At 38.5% G+C, this 21,340-nt stretch overlaps 1 protein-coding gene across 2 annotated transcripts in view; it reads left to right on the forward strand.

Annotated features, from left to right (window-relative positions):
- GYS2 (glycogen synthase 2) overlaps positions 1 to 21,340 on the forward strand; it is a 49,696-nt gene that overhangs the window by 726 nt on the left and 27,630 nt on the right. For both annotated transcript variants that reach the window (XM_084506109.1, XM_084506110.1), the window contains 3 exons: positions 9,453 to 9,634; positions 11,399 to 11,590; positions 12,378 to 12,563. In XM_084506109.1, the coding sequence (XP_084362235.1) occupies positions 9,453 to 9,634; positions 11,399 to 11,590; positions 12,378 to 12,563 (560 nt within the window). The remainder of the gene's footprint in view (positions 1 to 9,452; positions 9,635 to 11,398; positions 11,591 to 12,377; positions 12,564 to 21,340) is intronic.

Consider the following 21,340-nt stretch of genomic DNA (forward strand, 5'->3'; position numbering starts at 1 on the left):
TGCACATGATTCACCACCAGGGCTGCATAGTTTAAACAAACATCCAAGTGTTATGCCTGGGTGTGCATGCATATAGATATATAGACATTGATTAGTAAATATTTATCTTTTATCTTCCATGCAAATTCACTTGGGAATGTAATGTATGAGAAGTAGCTGTAAAACAGACACCAAATTCAGAGAAGTTTAGGAGTCTCTCAACCTTCTGCAGCAGTGTGGAGGAGAGGGAAGAGGACAAATTTGAAAGAAGCATAAATAAACATAGCTGCATAGAAGCCAGCGAACAAAAAGCAGATGTCAATGACCAGCAGCCTTTATGCCAACTGAAACCTTTTTGGACTGGTCTTTGCAAACACGGGTAGTGCCAGATATGGACTTCATGTTTTGTGCATGTGTACAGATTCAAAATCTGCGCAGTGCATACAGTTTTGCACACAAAGTCCACATTACTCATTATGCAAAGATCTTTCTGCCTCCATTTCTCATTCCCTCATCAAATCATCCCCCTTTCAGCTAGGTGTAGTTTACCAAGCAGGAACATGTTTCAGCTTTGTCACAAAAGTGAGTTAGTATGAGTAAATGATTGACCTGTGTGTCTTATTGTCCTGACAGATAAATAAAGAGATTAGTCAGAAGAGGGGATCTGTAATCTGTTAAGATTTTAACCCTAAAGGGGAACTGTGTGTGAGAGGAATAGACAGTTCTAGGATTTATCGCTGTAGGGAAACTGAAATTACTGTTCTGTGGTAGCTTCCGGTATTTAATCTGCACTTCAGTGCAATTTTACCTTGCTCTTATTAGTTTAGTGAGGAGTGTCAATACACAGAGGTAGTCCCGAACTTTTGCACTTTGAATCCCTGTGGGCTGATTTTTCATTAGTTTTAGTCACTCTTTTTTTGAGTTAATCTTCTACTGACAGAACTTGGGCCATGCAGCGTTTACTTTTGCATTATGCATGATGAGTAAGCCACTGGCAACCAGATGGCAGCAGAAAGCTAGCAAATTCAGGTGTTCTTGCTCACATTTCTTAACTCCATGGTATATATATTTTCTGAGTCATCTGGACCCACTGGTTATAGAGATCATACAATATGTTTAAGAAAAAGTAAAACATAATTAGATTTATCTGCCTTTCTGTGTATATACAAAATGCTGAGAATCATTTAATCATTCATATAGCTCATACTGACTTATTAGTAGCTGTGTCATTTGATGCATTTATTATTCTAATATATTATGAGGTAATATTTACAAGTGAATAAACATTTTTTCCAATTAGTTTAAAAATAAGGTGCTGTTCATTACACCACTTATCAAGCCCTTGCATTCAAATGGAGCTGACTCAGCTAATCATAGCAAACAATATCTTCATTAGAACTGGATCTCTGTTCAAATATTCCATTAGCCGACCCTGACTGGAAATATTTATGCAAAAATTCTTTAATAAGGCCATTTCAGCTTATTTTTCTGTTAAATTCTTGATACGGAAGGCTATTTCTCTATATGTTCCATGCACTTGAATGTCAAAGTCACATGGTGAAATACTGTTCCCTGGTGACCTAAGTTTTATAAACAGTTCTTGGAAAATGCTAGGGCACTGTGCTTCTTAGGAGAGAGTGTAGCCAACAAAATGCAGGGAGAGTCATCACAAAAGATATACAGGCTTAGAAAATATTAGCTTACACTGTATTTTTCCTGTCTCCTTCGGCATAAGGAATAATTGTTCATTTGTCTAAATAGCCTGCCCCACATAGATTTAATACTGCTACATATTTTAGTGTTTTAGTTTTAATGTTGCTAATATTGAGGGAAATGTAAGCATTAGCTGGGCTTATCGTCTGACAAGTTTGATCATTTAACATGACGGTTTATTACTTCTTTTATGGCAATGAAAAGTTGTATCAGGGTAGTTCAGTGTGAAGTTTCTTCACACTGCTAAAGTGGTGTAACGTTGCTGCTGCCTCCAGGAGGGAGTTCAAGGCTTTTTATCAACTTTGGCTATGGGTTCATTTCCTTCATGACTGCTTCATATTAGTTCCTCCTTTTCTTTGTGGCAGTGACAGTTAGACTGAGTATCTTCTTCCCTATTACTCCTCAGGGAGGAACATGCTACCAGAGCTTACAGATGGGTATCTGTTCACACTCTTGTAAGCAGTACCCTTTACAGCTAGCTCTGCTCAGCTGTTTTTTCAACCTCACAAATATATTCAACTTCAGAGCTTGAGGATGATGAAGGGTCCTGCAGATTGGAGTATATCCGATTGTGTAGTGTGGGAAGGTCTTCATGTGCCAGGGTGCTGTTGGGGAGAGAGGGTTTACTGTGATTTCCTTGAGCAGGAGATGAGGCTGATTGATGCTGTGGCACTTGATGCAGCTCTAGGGAGGGATGAGTCAGCTGTATGGATTAAATACTCGGAGATCTACAGGTATCTATTATTTCCAGAGTCTCATAACTTCTTTCTCAGCAGCTGGCACAGTGAAAGTGTCTCTGTTTTTTAAGTCTAATTCATATAACACATGCTCTATCTAGGCAAAGTTTTCTTCTTCATCATGCTTCCTTTTTATATGGTGTTCTGGTGCTGCCTGTGCTAAGTGACATCTGACGTGTTGGAAAGCACAGGCATTTTGGTTACTCTTCTTTCTTCTTTGTTTACATCCTCTGGCTGGTGCAAGCAAAGACAAGGTAGCTGAAGAAGATAGTGAAAAATAAATTAAAAAAACTAATTTGCAAGTGTGACTCTCCCTCCACCTTCCCCCAAGTCATGTGAAAAGGAATTTTCCACTTAAAACATGAGCACAATGTTGAAATAATCTTGCATTTAAAGTCCACTGCCAGAGATGTGACAAAAGTGCAGTTTGTGATGCAAGATTTTCTCACTTTATTTGACTTTCTACTGATGGGCAAGTCCCACAATGTGAAGTGAATCTACTGTGTTTCTGTGGCAGAAAGGGAAAAAAGATGAGCCCCAGTGCACTGCCATGCCACGTGGTCTGGTAGTAATCATGGGGAAGCTCTGCTTCTTTCACCTTTCCTTTCCCTTTTCTCCTGGACAACATGCTTCAGTAAAACTAGGTGTGATCATATCTCCGTGCATGTTGCACTGGAGGACTGGTTTTCTTTCCTCTGTAACATGAAGACGGATAAAACTGTAAGGACAGGAGCGCAGACCAAGTGGCTACAAGCTTTGTAGATCTTGTGTCCAAAGTTCCAGAGATGGAAGTTGTCAGCAGGGAGCCAGAGGCCATTACTTGCTGCAGCAGTCCTGGAAATTTTCCACAGTGATCTTTTATCTTTGCTCCCTCCTCTTCAACCTCTTTTAAATGTTTTCCCCACTGATAATTGAAGTATTTAATCTGGATAGAGGAGAAGTCTAATCTGTAAATTGCCATAACAATTAGTTATGTAGGGTAGTGGGTTTTCTGATACATTAATGGGAAGGGGCTGCAAACTTTCAAAATTTGGTCTGTGCCTTTAAAGTGACTCCATGGATACTCAGATCAGTATCTCCTTCTGCTGTACTTCTTAACAGCTTTTAGATAGAAAGTAGAACAGTGCTTAAAAATGCTGGGCAGGTGGCCAGTTTGTATCATCATTCAGCTGTGGACAGATTAGCTCAAGAGTCACTGGTAGATGAATTAAGTATTTTTTTCCATCCCTACTGGAATGAAGACTCTACTAAAAACAAACCTTGTTTCAGGTCCCCACGGAGCAGAGCTCTGTATATAGTTTCTCTGGTGAAAATCTGTCCCTTAGAAATTAAATCCTGTATTCTCTGAAGTCAGTAAGACCAGAACTTCATCCCCTCTGTGTTAAATATCTTTCCATGATGAAAGTTGCTTGGGAGATGGTGAACTCTGGAGTCTGTGACACACGAGAGCTAGCACACTTTAGGGATTGAGAATATGTTACCATCTCTCTTATATAATTTTATAAGATACTCCTGTTATATCTATGTATCTATCATATGTATAGATAGACTGGTATGTATATATGTATGGATATATATATATATATATAAAAAAAAGAAAAAACATATTCTTATAGGAAACTTAACATAAGCACTGCATCAAAGCCCTTTGCATTTTTACAGTCTGGTGGCATGCCAGCTTCAAAGCAACCTCAAATGCAGTCCTTTTTATTCAGGGTGATGCACATAGGAATAGCTTCTGTATTGTGGCCACCTGTCATAAATTTCAGTGTTTCAGGGTTATTACAAAATATATTTGGAATGCCAGAATTTCAAAGAATATGGAGAACTTTTATCTTCTGATGAGTCCTAGCCACAAAAAGTAGCCAAAAATAAATGAAAAGCATCTGCTATCTGAAGAGGCAGTGTATTTTTCACTTGACATATTGTACTCTAAAAATAGTGCCCAGATACACAAATAAATAAATAAATAAATAAATAAATATCCAACCAAACATTAGAAGAAATGAGTTCATGCCTAATTTTATCAGGTTTGTAGATCAGAGATACATTAGGATGGGAAGGGGGGTGGGGTGGGGTGAAAGAATAGCTGATATAACTAGTAATTGCAGCAGTAAAGTCAGTTTGAATCATGAGCCTGGGATCCACTTCCCTCTTGGGTTGCACCCAGGAAAGTATCTTCAGAGTGGCCTGGTGAGGCTGTGGGAAAGCAGCTGAAGTGCCCTGGGAACAGCTTGATCCTCTGCCTCTGTAGCATAGGTGTGTGGGGAAGAGCTCCTGCATGGTCCTGGAGGTGGTCCTGGAGGTGGTCCTGGAGGTCGCCACTTATCTCCATCTCAGTTGCATAGCTTCTCTTTCTGCCTCTCTACTTCCTTTTTGGTTTCTGTGGCTGCTTGCCTCTCTCCCTCCACAATGTGGGGTGGGTGGGAGAACAAGTAAAATGAATGGTGGGTATTTCTGGCAGCTTTGAGAAGTTTTGGCAATTCATGCTCAAAGGGTCCTACCTCCAGAAGCCATTTTTTAGTAATGCAGTTCCTGTGTATTCCTGCAAGTTGCGGCCACATCTCATCAGGTGACACAAAGCATTTGCAATGAGTCTTTGCATATAATAGCTTGCAACAGACAGAGCATGTCTTCTGCAGGGTTAGATCTTGCACAAAGATCTCCAGTTGCACAATGACGTTTCCACTTCTGCCTATGCTGTCCTCAGTAGTGATACAGTATGGGGAGACTGTTCTTGACTCATAGGCCTTTTATTTATTTAGATAGATCTGATGTCTGTCTTTGAAGGCTCTAACTACTGCTTGGATTTTAAATATGCAGCAGAAGTAATGCACCAGGACTGAAAGAAGTAAATGCCTAGTGAAATGCAGATAAATTTTCAGATAAATTTATAGTAATGGCAAAGTATATGAAAATATTCAAACTTTAAAAAAATAATTGTATGAAATATTTTCTGAGCAGATATTTTGTTTTCATCTACTTTCTAGAGAGGTCACCAAAAAAAAAAAAAAAAAAAAAAAAGTAAGACTGTTAAATAGACAAAGTCCTTATTTCCCAAACATTTTAGTTCTCCTGTCCATGCCAGTTTATTTTTCCCTGGGAAAAAAAAAAAAAAAAAAAAAAAAGAGTGGATGGAAATAAATGGGGAGAAAGATTTGTTGTTAATTTCTTTTTTAACTTGATTCCATTTTTCTGGCAGAAAAGTTAAAAATAAATTTTAAAAAGAAATAATAGAAATATGTTTATTTCAAGGACATTTTAAAACTATCAGAACTTAAAATATTGAATAAAACATTTTGATGGAGATCAAAACACTATATTAGCCCTTTATCGACATTTTACTGGTAATGCTCCATGTTTACAATGTTTATTTATGATCTGAACCAGTTCTGTGGATCTGATGTCTCCTGATACTGCATCTCTTTTTTATTTTGTCTTTCATTGTTTTAAAACCCGTTTCAGATAATAAAACTTCAGAGACTGAATACAGAAACTTAAAATGTTATGAGATTTTCATATATTCTTGTTGTTTGGAAAGGTTTTCTTTCTACAATATGACCTTAAAACATCTGATTGAGTAAGAATCAGGAGGTTTACTAAATTGTTGGAAATAATTTGAGAATTCTGTTACGGTTTGCATATTTACTTTCAGCTTAAGTCTTACTTGGTAGAATGTGTAATAGGTGGCTTCCTAACAGGGGTATTTCCAGTGAATTCTAAATAACCTCACAGATGTAAGACATCTCTTCACGATATATAATATATTCCTTGAATTTGTTTTGGGAAAGAGTAATTTCTAAAGTCAATACGTTATTTTAGACATTGTTCTTTTCTTCTCAAGATGTCTTTTTTAAGTTCTGCCTAACCCTTTCAATATATATAGTTTTACTTGCCCACTTCTCCCTGTGAATTAAAGCTTACACAAAGATGTCCCTTGTGAGCCATATTGCTACAGTAAGTAAAGACAAAAGCAAGTTTGGGGACCAGGTAAACCAGAGATTCTATTGCAGCTATCTTCTGAAGAGTTTTCACAGTTTATAAAATTTATTCTTTTGGTTTATCCTAAGTACTTTTTGTTGCATTTCAGGCAAAACAGTGCCCTGAAATGTTTTTTACAGTGTTGTGCAATAAATTACAGTGTTAGACCACAACATACTCTCCACTTTTTTTGCTCAGAATAGGCCTTCCATACATCTTCGGCAGGACATGCTTCAGGACAGAGAGTGATGCTAAGCAAAACCTTATGAAAAGGAACCCTCAGCTGTTGGCTTTACCTAATGAAGTCCCAGACTCTGTTCAGCTCCTGCACCGTAGCTTTATCGTTACTCTTTCAAAAGCAGTATCTGTGGAAACTCAGCTGCCTTGCTGATTGCGGTGTTGAATGCCTTGCAGTGTGGAAGAGGCTGCTCTTCACTCTTGTGCTGGTGGGGAAAGAGCCCTGCACCACTCTTGTCATACATGGCTTTATCATGTTATCTAGGATCTTTCTTTGTGCAAATAGATATATCCTCTTTTCCTTGGGGTCACCAGGCACAAAAATCTTCCCTTATTATAAGCCTAGTATTTCTGCCAGTTAAAACCAACTAGTTTCATGACTGAGATTTCTACCAACACCATTATTTATCTGGATTAAAGCATCCTGTGTTCATGTAATGCATTTACCATCCCGTAAGGAGAGCATTTGTGTCATTATAACTGCATCACATTGTGAGTTGAAACTTATGATTTGTCTCATATCATTAGAAGTGTGTTTACATGAATATAAGGTATTCAAGTAGTCTCTCAGCCTGTGAGCAGAGGAATTTGGAGGGAATATATGGTGTCACTTTCCTAAAATTTCTCTAAATCCCCGTCCAGAGCAGTCATGGTAGAGCGTGATGATTATGAGTTAGTTTCTTAGATTTCTGGTCCTAATGAAGTGTAGAAGAATCTGATGCATAGATTTCCTTCTGAAGTTCCACATGTCTATCATGTGAAACTCCTCAGCTATGGGATAGATTTAAGAACATATACCTATGACAGTCACATCTTCTTAGATCTTGAGTTACTATGTAGGGTAATAATTTATAGTTCTTTATAGTTCTACTTAGCAAGCTGGTAGATCGGGACTATTTGTTTTCATTTGTAAAGTAGCTAGAACTCTGAGACACCTTGGCATATAAAAAAAAAAAAAAAAAAGTAAGACTAGGGACACTTCAAGCATTTCAAGCATTCAGAACAAATGGAATACTTGTAAAGAAAAAGATTGTAAGTGCAAAATTTCTTTTATAGGAGCAAAATTAAAAAACAAAACAACAACAACAAACAAAACAAACAAACAAACAAAACCACACCATATCTCTGGTTGCTGAGTTTCTTAGAGCTAAAAGATACCAAGCTTGACAGGCTTTCTGCAATTCTCAGATGATACAGTGTAATTAGTCTGGGAACTAATCTCCCAAAGCGCTGAGCAACTTCATCTGCTCTGCTGTAAATGGTGGTTATATGGGTCAGATTTTTAAGGAGACTCGGGTAACCTGTGAAGATTTTATTGCCATGTGCAGTTGGATGTGGTGCATCTGCATCTCTGAATACTCAAGTACCTTTTAAAAGTAATTCTGGAGTGCCTGCTGTTAGTCACTGGCAATTTACAGTGCTGACTCCTTATGTATTTTGATGACTACTGAAAAGCATAACACACTCTTCATGCCTGCAGTATTACTATACATTTCTAGATTCAGTGGAGGATGACATTTTGAAGTAGGAACCCTAATTCTTTTCCTGTCGTTCCTGGGTCTGCAAACTTTGTTTGCTTTCATATACTTGCTGTGTTTCATTTGCCTTACCCTGTTTGAAAATCATCAGAGCTATGCCAAACATTTCTGATATATAGCAGTGGCCTAGCCTCTTCTCTTCTCTTGCTGTCTTCTTGAAGGATCTAAGCAATCACTGTTGTTCTGTATTTGTGGTGGAGGAAAAGGCCTATGCCTGCCACCACAGGTCCTGTGACAAAGGTGGGTTGCAAGGCTGCCCTGTCACTGCATGGCTTACAGGGACAGAGGTGGAAAACAGGGAGGGAAGAGCAGCTAGTTGACTCTTGCATACTGTGTTCAAGACTAGATAGATCTGTATTTACTCATCAGGGGATGTTGCAGTCCCATCCTCTTACATATTTAATACAGCACTTATTTTTAAAATAGACAATACTTTGGTGGAAGGTGCTGCACACATTTATATTGGCAATGTAGGCTACACTTGTTTCAATTTTAACAATTTTAGATTGGTGATAGAACATGAAACCTCTTGCTTTGAGGATTTGGGGTTAAATCTATTTTCATGGCCAGTAGTCAATGAAATTCATCTCTCCTTCTACTTCTCTCAGTGATTTGTGTGTAGTGCCAGCTCAGTTGTTACCACATGTACATGTACTTCCTCGTCACAAAGAATGTGGTTGAAAAGGATAACTTCTGCAATAGAAGAAGCAGCAGGCTGCACTTGGGATGCAGTATAATTAAGATTTGGCATGTGAAAGCGGAAGCAGGTACCTCAGGATTTGAATTCCATAGTCTGAATGTAAAGACTTCAAGACCTGAACGGGGAAGGGGGGCAACATAAAAGAACATATTGGATGAATATTTGTGGTGTGACTACATGTATTAACACATGAAAGAAATTTAAAAAATAAAAAGACCACAGACTTAGATAAAAGTAGTGGTTAAGACTAGAAAGCATCCGTTTATGATTAGAGGAGGATTTGAGGGAACCCATATGCCGTCACCCAGAATTTAGCAAAGTGTTAGAATGCCATTCAAGAATTACTTGTGGTCTGCAATGAGTGCATACTCCTGAACTGAGTGGTGAAGTTCTGGTCCCAACAGACTGAATTCTGATTTATTTGAGTCTAGGTTTCAGTTAAACTCTGAATGTGTGAACTGGCTTAACTAGTGGAATATCTGACCCCCAGGTTGGTTGGTGCTTATTCCAGAGCTTCGTGGCCCATGCCCATTTCTAATTTTTGTTCTTTGTCATCTTCTTTTGCAGTGGGAGGCATTTACACTGTGATCCAGACAAAAGCCAAAATTACAGCAGATGAATGGGGTGAAAACTATTTTCTGATTGGTCCCTATTTTGAGCACAATGTGAAGACTCAGGTGGAAGCATGTGAGCCTCCAAACCCAGCAGTTAAGAAGGCAATGGACATCATGAAAAGCCAAGGGTGTCAGGTAAATCAGATGTGCTACTGCTTCCCAGGGCAACTAAGCTGACTCTGAGTAGATTACAGTTTTGGTTAATGCTCTCGTTATTCCACTTGACACAGCAGTCCTGGTCAATGTCACAATGGGAAAGGCTCAGATTCTACTATTAGAACAGCAAAGTCAATTCATTAAAGGTTATTTTTGAGGAGGAACTGGTTTATCCAATTACAGGTTTTAACAGTCATTTATCTGGAAGACTACTTAACTGGATTAATGACTTACTTCTCCAGCCTCTAAATGCAGTGAGATTTTACTAGATATAATACGACCTTACTTTGACTGAACCCTTATATTACCTTTGGCGTTCTTGTGCTGTTGCAGAAACTTAGAGAAAAGCATTTCATCATCTCACAATTTTTCTTAGGTAGCACTATTCTGAGTTGAAAGAGAGACGTGGACAAAACACAGGCAGACTTGAGAAAAGCACCCAACTGATAATATTGGGGTTAGATCTATTGCATGTTGCCTCTGATACTTACAGAGGGATGACTCTGCAAGCTGTGTAATAGTCCTTTGCTTGGAAAATAGCAAAAGGCTTGTGGGGCAGATTAATTGCAATGTTATATATATGCTTCATGCTGCTCCAGCATACATTCAGTTTAATCAGCCAACTCTGCCAGTCTAACATGTACATTGTGCTGCTGGAGTATTCATATATAGCAGCAGATCTGTCCCAGGTACGTCAAGTATAGCTTTGATCTCTAATAATGATGCTTTAGTTTCCAGGAGCTGCGCTTATCCTATTAACATTTGTGACTGGATTTTGCTTATGTATCACAATGGATCCCTTTAAACGAGGGGACCTAAGAATGCTTCCAAACTTTTCTGGTCAGGTGTGTTCCTTGCTGCAACCTGACTCCATATTTAGATAAAGCCAGGGTTCAAAAAGTCTCCCTACACCTTTGACCTCATTTTCCTGAGTAAGAAACCTGAATAGCCTGTAATAAGTATACAGGGAGCTGAGCATCCTTCACACACTTGTCTTTGTTACAGCCTGTAGTTTTTGTGCAAATGGATCTAAGAATTTTCATCTAATTGTTTTTAAGACCTGTCCTCTATCCAGCCTGTTCTGCATCAGGGCTGGGTTCCCTGGAGGTCGCAGAGGTTGGTGAATGAAAAGAGATTGAACAGCAGCATAAAAGAGTCATCTGTGTGGGGTACAGAATATAAACTGCACTAGCCTACCTATAGTACCTCATTCTCTGCAGATAATATGCCTCTGCTGCTGTAGCCATTTTGGTTCAGAAGAATTAAGGTAAAATAATTTGACTGTACAGACTGTAGTGTGTATCCAGCTGTGTATTGTGGCCTTGTGACAGTTCAGTCTATTCTCCTTGTTGGGCAGGTAGGTTATATCACTGGAGTTAAAATTCTGTTAGAGATATTTAACTGTACTGATGCAGATAGTGCAGGAAAGCTGTTCTTTGGGGGGCTGACATGTATTTACGTATTCTGACGCTTTCTGATTGTTCCTTCCACTCTGCCAAAGGGCACCAACTGCACCATGTGGGCAGAATGAGGAAATGTAATGTAGTTTCCTTTTACCCCTGCCTTTGGTAACATATAACTCCATGTATTTTGCAAAGAAAACCACAAATCTTGTGTATGTACGACTATGATCATATTCCTTATGTAAAATATTTAAGATTTGATGGATAAAAACACTTACGGAAATTGTTTTTTACATTCACTTTAACATTTAATTCTTATATCCTTGCCTCTTTCCTGTAGGTCTTTTTTGGAAGATGGCTGATAGAAGGCAGTCCATATGTCTTGTTGTTTGATATAGGATCAGCAGCCTGGAATTTGGATAGATGGAAAGGCGAATTTTGGGATGTTAGCAACATTGGGATCCCTTTTCATGACCGAGAAGCCAATGATGCTGTGATTTTTGGATCATTAACAGCCTGGTTTTTAAAAGAGGTACAGTTTTTAAATCTAGAGTTTTTAAATCCTTTGGTTTTGTCAGCAAGGCAGAAGAACTTTGGGATGTAATTTCTATTCTTCCTCCAGTTTGAAAATTATGATTTTTAAAAAGTCAATGCATGATCTAGATCAAGTTTGGATTTATAACTTAACACTTTATTTTTCCATGGGGATCCCAATATGAAATGTGCTGTGTCTTTACTGTCACTTCTCCCTCTGTTTCTTCTCAACTCCTTTGTCACTGGATGCTCTTACAGGTAAGACCTCAAACTCTCTTTTCCTCTCCTACCATAGCCAAGTTGTCACATTCACAAACTGTCCTTGAAGCCAGTAAGCAATGTATCTCTCAGCTGCTAGATTCTACCTTGCAGAAGTGATACAGACAGAATGACAGCACTGTGACTTCACGTTACTCTGCCACAGCCCACCCGAAGACAGGAAACTGTCAGTCTGCAGAATCATCTCTGTCACAGGTGCTCATGATTTCCTTATCCAATGAGAGATTAAACAGCAGAAAAGTAAGTCAAAAGAATAGAGAGTGACTGTCCTTGCCTGAGAGCTGCCCAACACTCAAGGAAGGATACTGTTCTGAGGCACATGTGCTTTGTGGTCTAAGGATTAGGGATGATTGGAATCAAGACACATGACCATTTAAAATACTGTACTATTTTGTCATATGAAAGAAAGAAAGCACACAGAAGAAGGCATGAAAGAACATTTCTGAGGTTGTGATGATGAGCAGGATAATGTGTGTTTAATATGTGTTCTTTCTAATTGTTTTCAGCTTTCCTCTCAGTTTGATGACAAGCCCAACATAATAGCTCACTTCCATGAATGGCAGGCAGGAGTGGGTTTAATACTGTCTCGATCTCAGAAACTTCCTGTTGCCACAATTTTTACTACCCATGCCACTCTTCTTGGGAGATACCTGTGTGCAGCCAGTATAGATTTTTACAACAACCTTGACCAGGTAAGAGATATTTTACTCATTCCTTCTTTTTTCAGCTAATCAGTTCCTGATTCCTTTTCTGTTTACTGCATTACACTATGTATTGTACATTTTTGTCTTGTGTTATCACTTATGATTGAACAAATTTGGGATTGCACAGCAGAGTGAGAGATAGATCATCAGTTCCAGGGCAAAAGAAATGTACAGGCTGCCCAGAGAACTTGTGGATGCCCCACCCTGCAGGTGTTCAAGGCCAGGTTGGATGGGACTTTGGGCAACCTGGTCTGGTGGGAGTTGTCCCTGCCCTTCCAACCCAAGACACTCTATGATTCCATGAATCTATGAAATGGTAAGACCCTGTGGTGTCTAGGTCCAAGTACCTTTGTCTCTGTGCCATCTGTCAAGTCCTAAAGCTCAGTGAAGCCTGGAATACTTGTGCGCCCTTCAGTTAACTTTGGTTACCAGACTTGCACTGCTGAGTACTGAAACTCACTCAGCCTTCAGACAAGTCAGTGGCTTGGTTCATTCTGCTAATATATGAAGTAATATTGTAAGAGTATGGGTTTGCCAACAGAGATTCTTAACCTTCTTTTCAATGATTTGAGGTATTTTCAAAAGCCAGGGAAGAGTTATAGGGCCAGATATCACCACAAGTCAAGTGCCATTGAGAATCTTCCCCTTCTTGTTCAGGGAAGGCAATCAACTCAAGTAATGTATGCTACCTATTGTGAGTTAGTTAGCACAGCGAGTAACCAGTAAATGTAAAACCCAATCAGCTGTACTCAGGTGCAGCCTAACAGCACTCTAATGAAAATAGTGAGTACCTCTCCTCATGCTGAAATTACCCTGGAATAGCATTAAATGTTTTTGTTTGTTTGTTTCCTTTCCCTAGCCTACTTCTTAATTCTCCCAAGTCATTAGAAGTCCTTCTACTTTCAAACTTTCCATGTTAGGCTTTGTTTGTAACTGACAAATGTAGGAAGCATTTTCTGAGTTCAAAAGACCCACATCTGCTTCTGGGAATTCTTGCATGTTGTCTAGTGGTTTTGGTTTTCGCTGTTCTCTTTCCACTAAAAGCATAACATAAACAAACATTTCAAGGACTCAGATGTCTTTAGTACTGCCTTCAGAAGAGTTACATTACATGATCTGAGATTTTTGATGTGGTTACAGACAAATTGAGTACAAGAGATATTTTTTTCATTCTACCGTGAATTGAGGTAGAATTTACTACGTAGCAGTAGTTAAAAGGCTAAATCAACTGCCTTATTTACTGTCAATGCATTTCTTTGGCTAGAATCAGTGAAGAAAATGAATTTATGAATGTATTGGTAACACATTTAATGTTCATTCCACAGTGTGTCAAGCTTCAGTGTCTCCCAAAGACAAAGCCCAAGCAGTAGTGTGCTACTGTCCTTATTCAGGAGCGCAGAGTACACTGCCATTCCCTTGTACTGCAAGGAAGCAGGCACTCACCTTACTCGTCTTCCCACCTTCCTAAAGGCAACTACTAAATCACACAAGGAGTGAAACTGTCTCTACTCATTTACAGATATGCATGCAGGGGTGCAGCATGGTAGTATGTTAGGGGAATTCTCTCTGCCCGGTCAGTGCAAGGCAAATATCCTCATATTACCATCTGTCTCCTTCTATCACGTAAGAAAACTAGTCCCATAAATTAGATATTATTGCTAGGTGCGTTAATGAGGCAGCATGAATAACCCAGTCATGCTGTCATATGCAGATTTCAGGAGTCTAGATGTTCCTACTCCCTTGTATTCCCACTTTATGTATACATGCAAAATCTAGCTTTCAATCTCATTACATTATTTTTCTCTGGACAGCAAGATTGAAATAACTAAGATCATGTAGTTTCAGGTTTAACACTTGAGAAATTGGGGACTGTTTTGCAGAAACGTTATTAATTCACCCTTGTATTCTTAAATGTAATTTGTTAGTGAGGAAGTCACAGTTTAAAAAAAATAAAAAGGTATTTAAAATGAAAATTAGAATTTTAAAAAAAAGAATGCTAATAGTTTAACGAACTGAAGCTAAATATACTGTGTCAGAAAATTCTCTTCCTTTTGTAGAGGATGTTCTAAAAAAGTTTATGCTTTGTTTTGTATTCTGTTCTATCTGGTGATCTACAAGAAGCCTCACAAAATAGTCTGCTTTTCAAAGAAACAACTTTTTTTTCTTCATGATGACTTTGGGGGCCTTAACCTTGTCTGTGTACTTGAAAGAAAGTCATGAACTTGCATCTGAGCAGATGTACAGATTTTAGTATATTTATATACCAGTCCCAGTATTAGGATTTTTTTTTTTTACTGTTCACACATGACATGATTGACTTTATGTGGTAAGTTACTGTGCATTCTGCTGCAAATCTTCACAAATCTCACTGGTAACTATCAGCTATGTGATAATGTTATGCTCTCTGTGTAGAGATTGACATTTAAATATATTATTAATACAAGAAATGATGCAAAGCTGTTACACTACTGTTTCACACACTTAAAAGGTGCTAAAGCTCTTCCTGACAAAGTTAACATTTAGTAAGAGATCAGATATCTTAATGAGGGTTCCTTTGTCTGTAAAAAGGTCAACCTGGCCCAAAAGCTTGTTGAGAAACATTAGAGGTTGATCTAGAGTGCAGCAATTAAATGGTACAGATAGGCAATTCTTCAGAGGCTGTTCTTGCTGCTGTCTTCTAGTAGTGAACTATTAAGGTAAAACAAGTGATTTGTCCAATGATGAAGATTCTCCAGGGCTTCCTAATGTTTAACCTTTGGATGAGACAATATGCTTTTAGCTCATGGGAACTTACCCAAGAATTATAATAGCTTTTTTTTTTTTTTTTTTTTTTTTTTTTTTTTTTTTTTCTGTTTTGGTGCCATTGCATAATTTTCTTTAAGGCATAAGAATAAACTTTAAGTTCTCATTTTTGTTCAGCTTTTCATGTTTAGAATATATTTTCCACCAGCTTTAAGCACAGCAGCTGAGAGAGGTGGGAAAGAAACAACTGTGGTATGTGCTGTGCCACATATCACAGAGAAGTCATTGCAGCACCGAAGGAAAAGGTATGGCCTAGCTGTGCTTGGAGAGAATTGAGCATAAATAGCCCCTGCAAAGAAAAGAGGAAACCTCATGTTCCCTTTTCTAGTCCTCAACAGAAAAGCTGGGTTTGAATGCATGCTAGAGAGAGCTGTACTTCGGTCGGTGAGGCTGCTCTGCTGCAATGTTCAAGAAGAATTTAACAGTGGAGATTTTTCATGATACCGTGGTGGTTAGATGCATGAGTAAAGATACTTACCCAGCAACTTCAAAATTTTCACTCTCCCTCTCCCTCCACTTTTACAGTGCCCTAGATGTGTGTGATCAGCGTGTTCTTTGTCACTATAGTATCTCCTGCTAGCCCTGACACTAGCTGACTCCCTGCCTTTCCTCCACTGTCCGCCAGCCTTGCGGTCTTTGTGCACATGCATGCAAACACATGTGCACACATATGCATTCAGCACTCTTTCACTTCAGTGATATTACACCCCCGTAATATCCTGTAATATCCCTGTAATATCCCTGTAATATCCAGTGATATTACACCCCTGTAATATCTTCTGGCACTGCCAGAAGATACAAGCTGAGTTGAAAAATCTCTTTTAAAAATGTGGAGGATTACTGATATTTATTTTCCTTTTCCAGATTCTACAGTGGAAAAAATACCTCTTTGATTCACCTTTCTAAGCTCAGTATGTGCCAATTAGCACAAGTATAGAAGGCACAATTGTATTCTCTGAAGTAAGCCAGCAAGGTCAGTAGCTTTAGACCAGAGAATTCTTTGGCCCAAGACCCAGCTTGCTTGGAGTAAACATCGGTATCAACAATCATTCAAAGGGCTGTACAATGCGGGCTGGCTGACATTTTCTCTAGCATTCCTACAAACAAACAATTCAAATCACCAGCCCCTGCCAGATGATAAAAGTGGAAGGGAAGGCTCCATGTGATCTTCTGATAGCCCTTACAAACACTAGATCCATAAAAACTTGGCCTTCATTCTTACTGGTCTTTTGGTGAAAAATTAAGCATCAATTAGTGAAGGGTTGCCATGCTGTGATGCATGATTCTTTAGAGACTCCTGAAATCACAAAGGGGCCTTAGGTGTCATAGGGCCACCAAAACTGTGTGGTTAAGGGATTGTGTTGTCAGTCTGAGCTGTACTAAGCCACTTTCAGGTTTTGGGAACTTGAGTGAGTTTACCAATTGGTTCAAATACTGTTTGCACTGATGTTATGAATTGATGTTAGGGATAGCAACTGGACCTGACTGGGTCTAAGGAGAGAGAAAGCTGTTCAGCCTCATGGCTGTCACATATCTCAGAAGTGTACCGCAAAATGGCTGGAACAAACAGGGAGCTGAAAATCTATTCAACCTAGTAAATTAGAACTGCAGGTTGCTGGAAGCTAGGAGAGTGCACTATAGAAGTAAGACAATAATGTCTGACTTCTGACCTCTTCCTGAGCCATCTGCTATTTACCTCAGTCAGAGACAGGATCCTGGTTCTCATACAGCATCACTGTATGACAGTGTACAGTTCTTCTATTCTTACAGACTTAGTTCATCTAGACTGGGAGAAATTCAGCTGATCCTGCTCCAGTGGAAAACTGGGTGTTAAACCCTCAACTGTGTGCACAGGAGCATAGTGTATACTAGAAGGAACACTGTTGTGTCTTCAGCAGCATTTAACAAGAAACAGTTTGTCTGAGCCAGGGACCCCTGAGGCATTAACCCTACCTATATCAGCTAATCAGTGTATGTTTTAGTTCCTTGACTCACATTTAAGTCACTGTGATTCTGAAGGAAGGGAGGGAGGGAAAGCAGAAAGAACAAAACAGAAGCTGACTTGCATGGTAACTGGTAGTGTGTGATATTTCTATTTACCTTTAAGCATCTGAAGAACCCTGGATAAACAGATGGGTAAGGGACTGCTAACTCCACCTGCAGGTTACTGCCTTGAACTCTTCCAAAGTCAACACTTCCTAATTTCAACAACAGAGCATATTATGAGCCTCATTCCGAATGAGGTCTCTTCCAACCTAGAAATTCTGTGATTCTGTGATTCTGTGAGATAGTATCATAGATTTAGCTAGCTTGAAAAGTTTTGCAGATCTAAGTAGTCCAACCAGGAATGCATGGAATTTTTTCCCTTTGTCCCATGTCAAGTGTAGCTTTTACACTAGTGAAAGTAAAGATTTGTTTGTTGCTAGGATAAAAGTTTTGTGATAAACTTCTGAGCCTATAAAGCCTTTTTTCTCTTCCGGAGCAACTGACTTCTCAGCTGAAGATCAAGCATGTAAATCTTTTATTGCTTTCCACACTAAGGGATCTCTTCTCACCTCTCTCCTTTCCCTTCTCTTCTCTCTCCTCTCCTCTTTAAATGGACCAACACCTTTTATAAATTGACTGAGAGACAATGATGGTCCAGGCTAGTTCCTAGGTGAATTAGGAACAATCTTTTGGGCAAATGTTCTAACCTCGAGTTTCATCTGAGAGGCAACTAAAATGGTTTTGTAAACGACTGGCCTGGCATAGCTGAGAGGTTTGTGGACTTCAGCCTCTGCTGCTTCTTACTAAAAAATCACCCTGAGTTCTAACGGGAAAAGTGCTCTAAGGAAAATAAAATAAAAAAATAAAAAAAATAGTTTCATTCCTTATAGCTTTTTTCCTTATATAACAGTGCCCTGCCAATATGTAACACTTCTGTTCAGACCTAGCAATGTGATTGAATCTAGTTTGCAAAGTAGTGGAGAATTCTGTCCCAAGATGTCTAAAAGGAACAGTAGTAAAAATCCCAATGGAAATGAACATTGGAAAGCTTCTATGCTGACAATATATGAGCACAAGCTCTTGTTCATCTTAGTACAGAACTGTTGTAGCTGTCACTGAGCTCACTGTTAAGCAAAGCTGACCCACTTTGGTAGTAGAGCAGCTAATGGAAATCTGACTTAAGCCAGAAAGTGTAAGTTTCAGTCTTATTTGGCATGGCTGAGCTATACCAGAATGAAAGTTCTATTTGCACAAGATAACAATCAATGAGAGTTACATCTGATGTAAGCTGGATTTAAAAAAAAAAAAAAAAGTAATTCTTACACACTTTGGACAATGGCAGCTGATGTGATTATGTTAGAATTGAAGATTTTTCAATTCCAACTGTCCATAAATAAGGAATTTGAACTCCACACTGATCTCTCTGAAAGTTCTTGATTGCACTGCAGAATCACCTTGTGAACTTGAGTATGCCACCAACTTTAGAAACCAGAAAAAAAACAATTTTATTCTCTGCCTAAAAATTCCTCAGCTACCAATTCATATATCAAACCTATAGTTTTCATTTGAGATACAAACTGCATACAAAAATGTTATCCACTCCTGAGGTAAGGCTGAAGTGATGAGGGGAATCCACATTATTTATGCAAAGTTTTTCCTTCTTTTCCACTCTCAAATCATTCTTCTTGTGCATTTCTAAATCTTTTGCAAATTGTCATTCTCAGTTCAATGAATGTCTAATTTGAATTTATTACTTCTGTAACTGCTCTTTGTTTCCAAAAGAGACATAATACCAGTGTTCCATAACCACTTGATATTCTCTTCTTTTTACATTCAAAGATTGTCTTAGCTCTCTGAACCGGAATGTCATGCTGGCAGGTTCAGTAATTACCTACTGTGCTCCCTAACATGCTAAATTTTAAGACGTGAATGAATGTTATGCTCATCACCTGGATTCTAGAAAGGATTTAAATGGGTTGGAATTACTCCTCAGAACTACATTTAAACAAATACAAGTTTCAGTCAAAAATATTATGCCTGTGGAACATCTTCCTGTTTTGCTTTGGAGTTAGAGTGGCTTTATAAGGGAAGTGTTTTCTCATCTAATCCTTGCTATCATGTGAATTCTAATAATTTGCTTGGTTTTCAACAGTCATGGTAGGAGGATATCCTCACTGAGGGCAATGGAGTATTTACAGTAAAGATGTTAGTCCTTAAAAGCCACTGAGGGAAAAAAACAGTGAAGCTGGCTCAGATCTGTTTTTCTCTGGATGTAGCTTTCATCTGTGGCTTTGCTAGTGTTCCAATTTGCTGATAACAGCAAACAAACATAAGTAAGCATGACGCACTTCACAGATATTTTGCTTTGGCCTTGCTGAAAGTGAACATTATGGAACATAGTTCACAGATACCTGAGCTGGGTCTGACAAGCAGTGCGTCCAGACTGCTGAGAGGTTGCTGAGCAAAAATGCTGGCCTGGAGCTGAAAATCAGTCTTGCTGTGCTGGTGTTCTGCTTCATTTTGGCACACTAGCTCAATACAGAGCTATGCCTCATGTTACCTCTAGTTCTCAAGCTGTCTTTGCAGAGTACTCCACTGTTTGGACTAAATTTGTCTCCTGCACTGTCCCATCTGTTAAGTTCCATTTAACCTGTCCTTCAACTTGTTTAAGACGTATTTTCTGAACTCACTAGTCTAGCCTGCTCAGAAGTACACAATGAGATTTCATATTTCACACTACAGATTAGGTTAAATGTGAGGATCTGGCAATATGGTTCAATGGAGGAAACTTCTGGAAAATAAGAACAGATGAAATGTGAGGACTCTGTGACCTCAGTTTATACCTGCTAACAAAGAGCAAATTCTTGCTAATGGAAATGCACATCCTTTGAAAATGCACGACAAAAGTCATGTAAGAATGTGCAAAATAAAATATTTCTCATTTTCAGAAGATTAAAAAATGAATATTTTTTCATGTGGAGAGATGTCAGTGTGTTTATGTGTTAAATATGTTAAGTGTTTCCATGCAACAAAAGAAACAAAAGCTAGCAAGAAATAAGCCATAGTGTTTGTAAAAATCCCTTTAAGAACCATTCTCCCAATAGAGTTGGAGGGACTGCATATTTACAGTTAGTGAACATGTCCCAGATGTAGTTTGAATTACATTTTGTAAAGAATACATTCTTGGTGAGAAAGGAGACGAGAACAACAAACTTTTAGAGTTTAGCCAGGTTTGGTTGGTTGGTTGGATGGTTGGTTGTTTTTGTTTGTTTGTTTGTTTGTTTGTTTTGTTAGCAGTTTAAAAACATTTTAAATATGAAGCCAAGCATACTTGATAAAAGTTTTGCATAGTTTTGACTATGCAATGGTATTTCATCCCCTTTATGTGTTTACCCAACGTGCTAAAGAATTGCCCCACTTTGCATCTTTTATACACAATAGTTGAACAATCCAATTTATTTATTTATTTATTTTGTACAGTCTGCTATCTTTCTTCCTACATGTAATTAAGATTTCTTCTCTGAAGAGGGCAAATCTGCAGTACTCTTAAGAGCTGTTTTGCAGAGTCATCAGTGGTATCTAAATGCTCCAGAAACATTAATTAATTTGTTTACCACACACATATTAAGGAGGGTAGTTACATTATTGATATTCTTTTAGGAAAGTTTTATTTTTATTTTTTTTTTAAAAAGCTTTTATTAACCTCAGAGCACAAGCTCCCATGGAATTCCAATACAGACGTAAATGCTCAGCATTTCAGCAGATCAGACTCAAAAATATCAAGGTAGTCTCTCAGAAAAGGAAGAACACAGTTAGGGACTGAATGTAAAAGATTTGTGTTAGAATAAGCCAAGCATCATACTGGAGCTCTGTGTCACTCTCAGTAGTTTAATTCAGCTTTATTTTCTTTTCCTTTTCTCCACCTTTAAGATAAGTTCTTAAGCATGTACTCAGCATGGAAAGTCACAGTCTAAATA

The sequence above is a fragment of the Aythya ferina genome, assembly GCF_964211825.1.
Source record: "Aythya ferina genome assembly, chromosome: 1".
Taxonomy (NCBI): domain Eukaryota; kingdom Metazoa; phylum Chordata; class Aves; order Anseriformes; family Anatidae; genus Aythya; species Aythya ferina.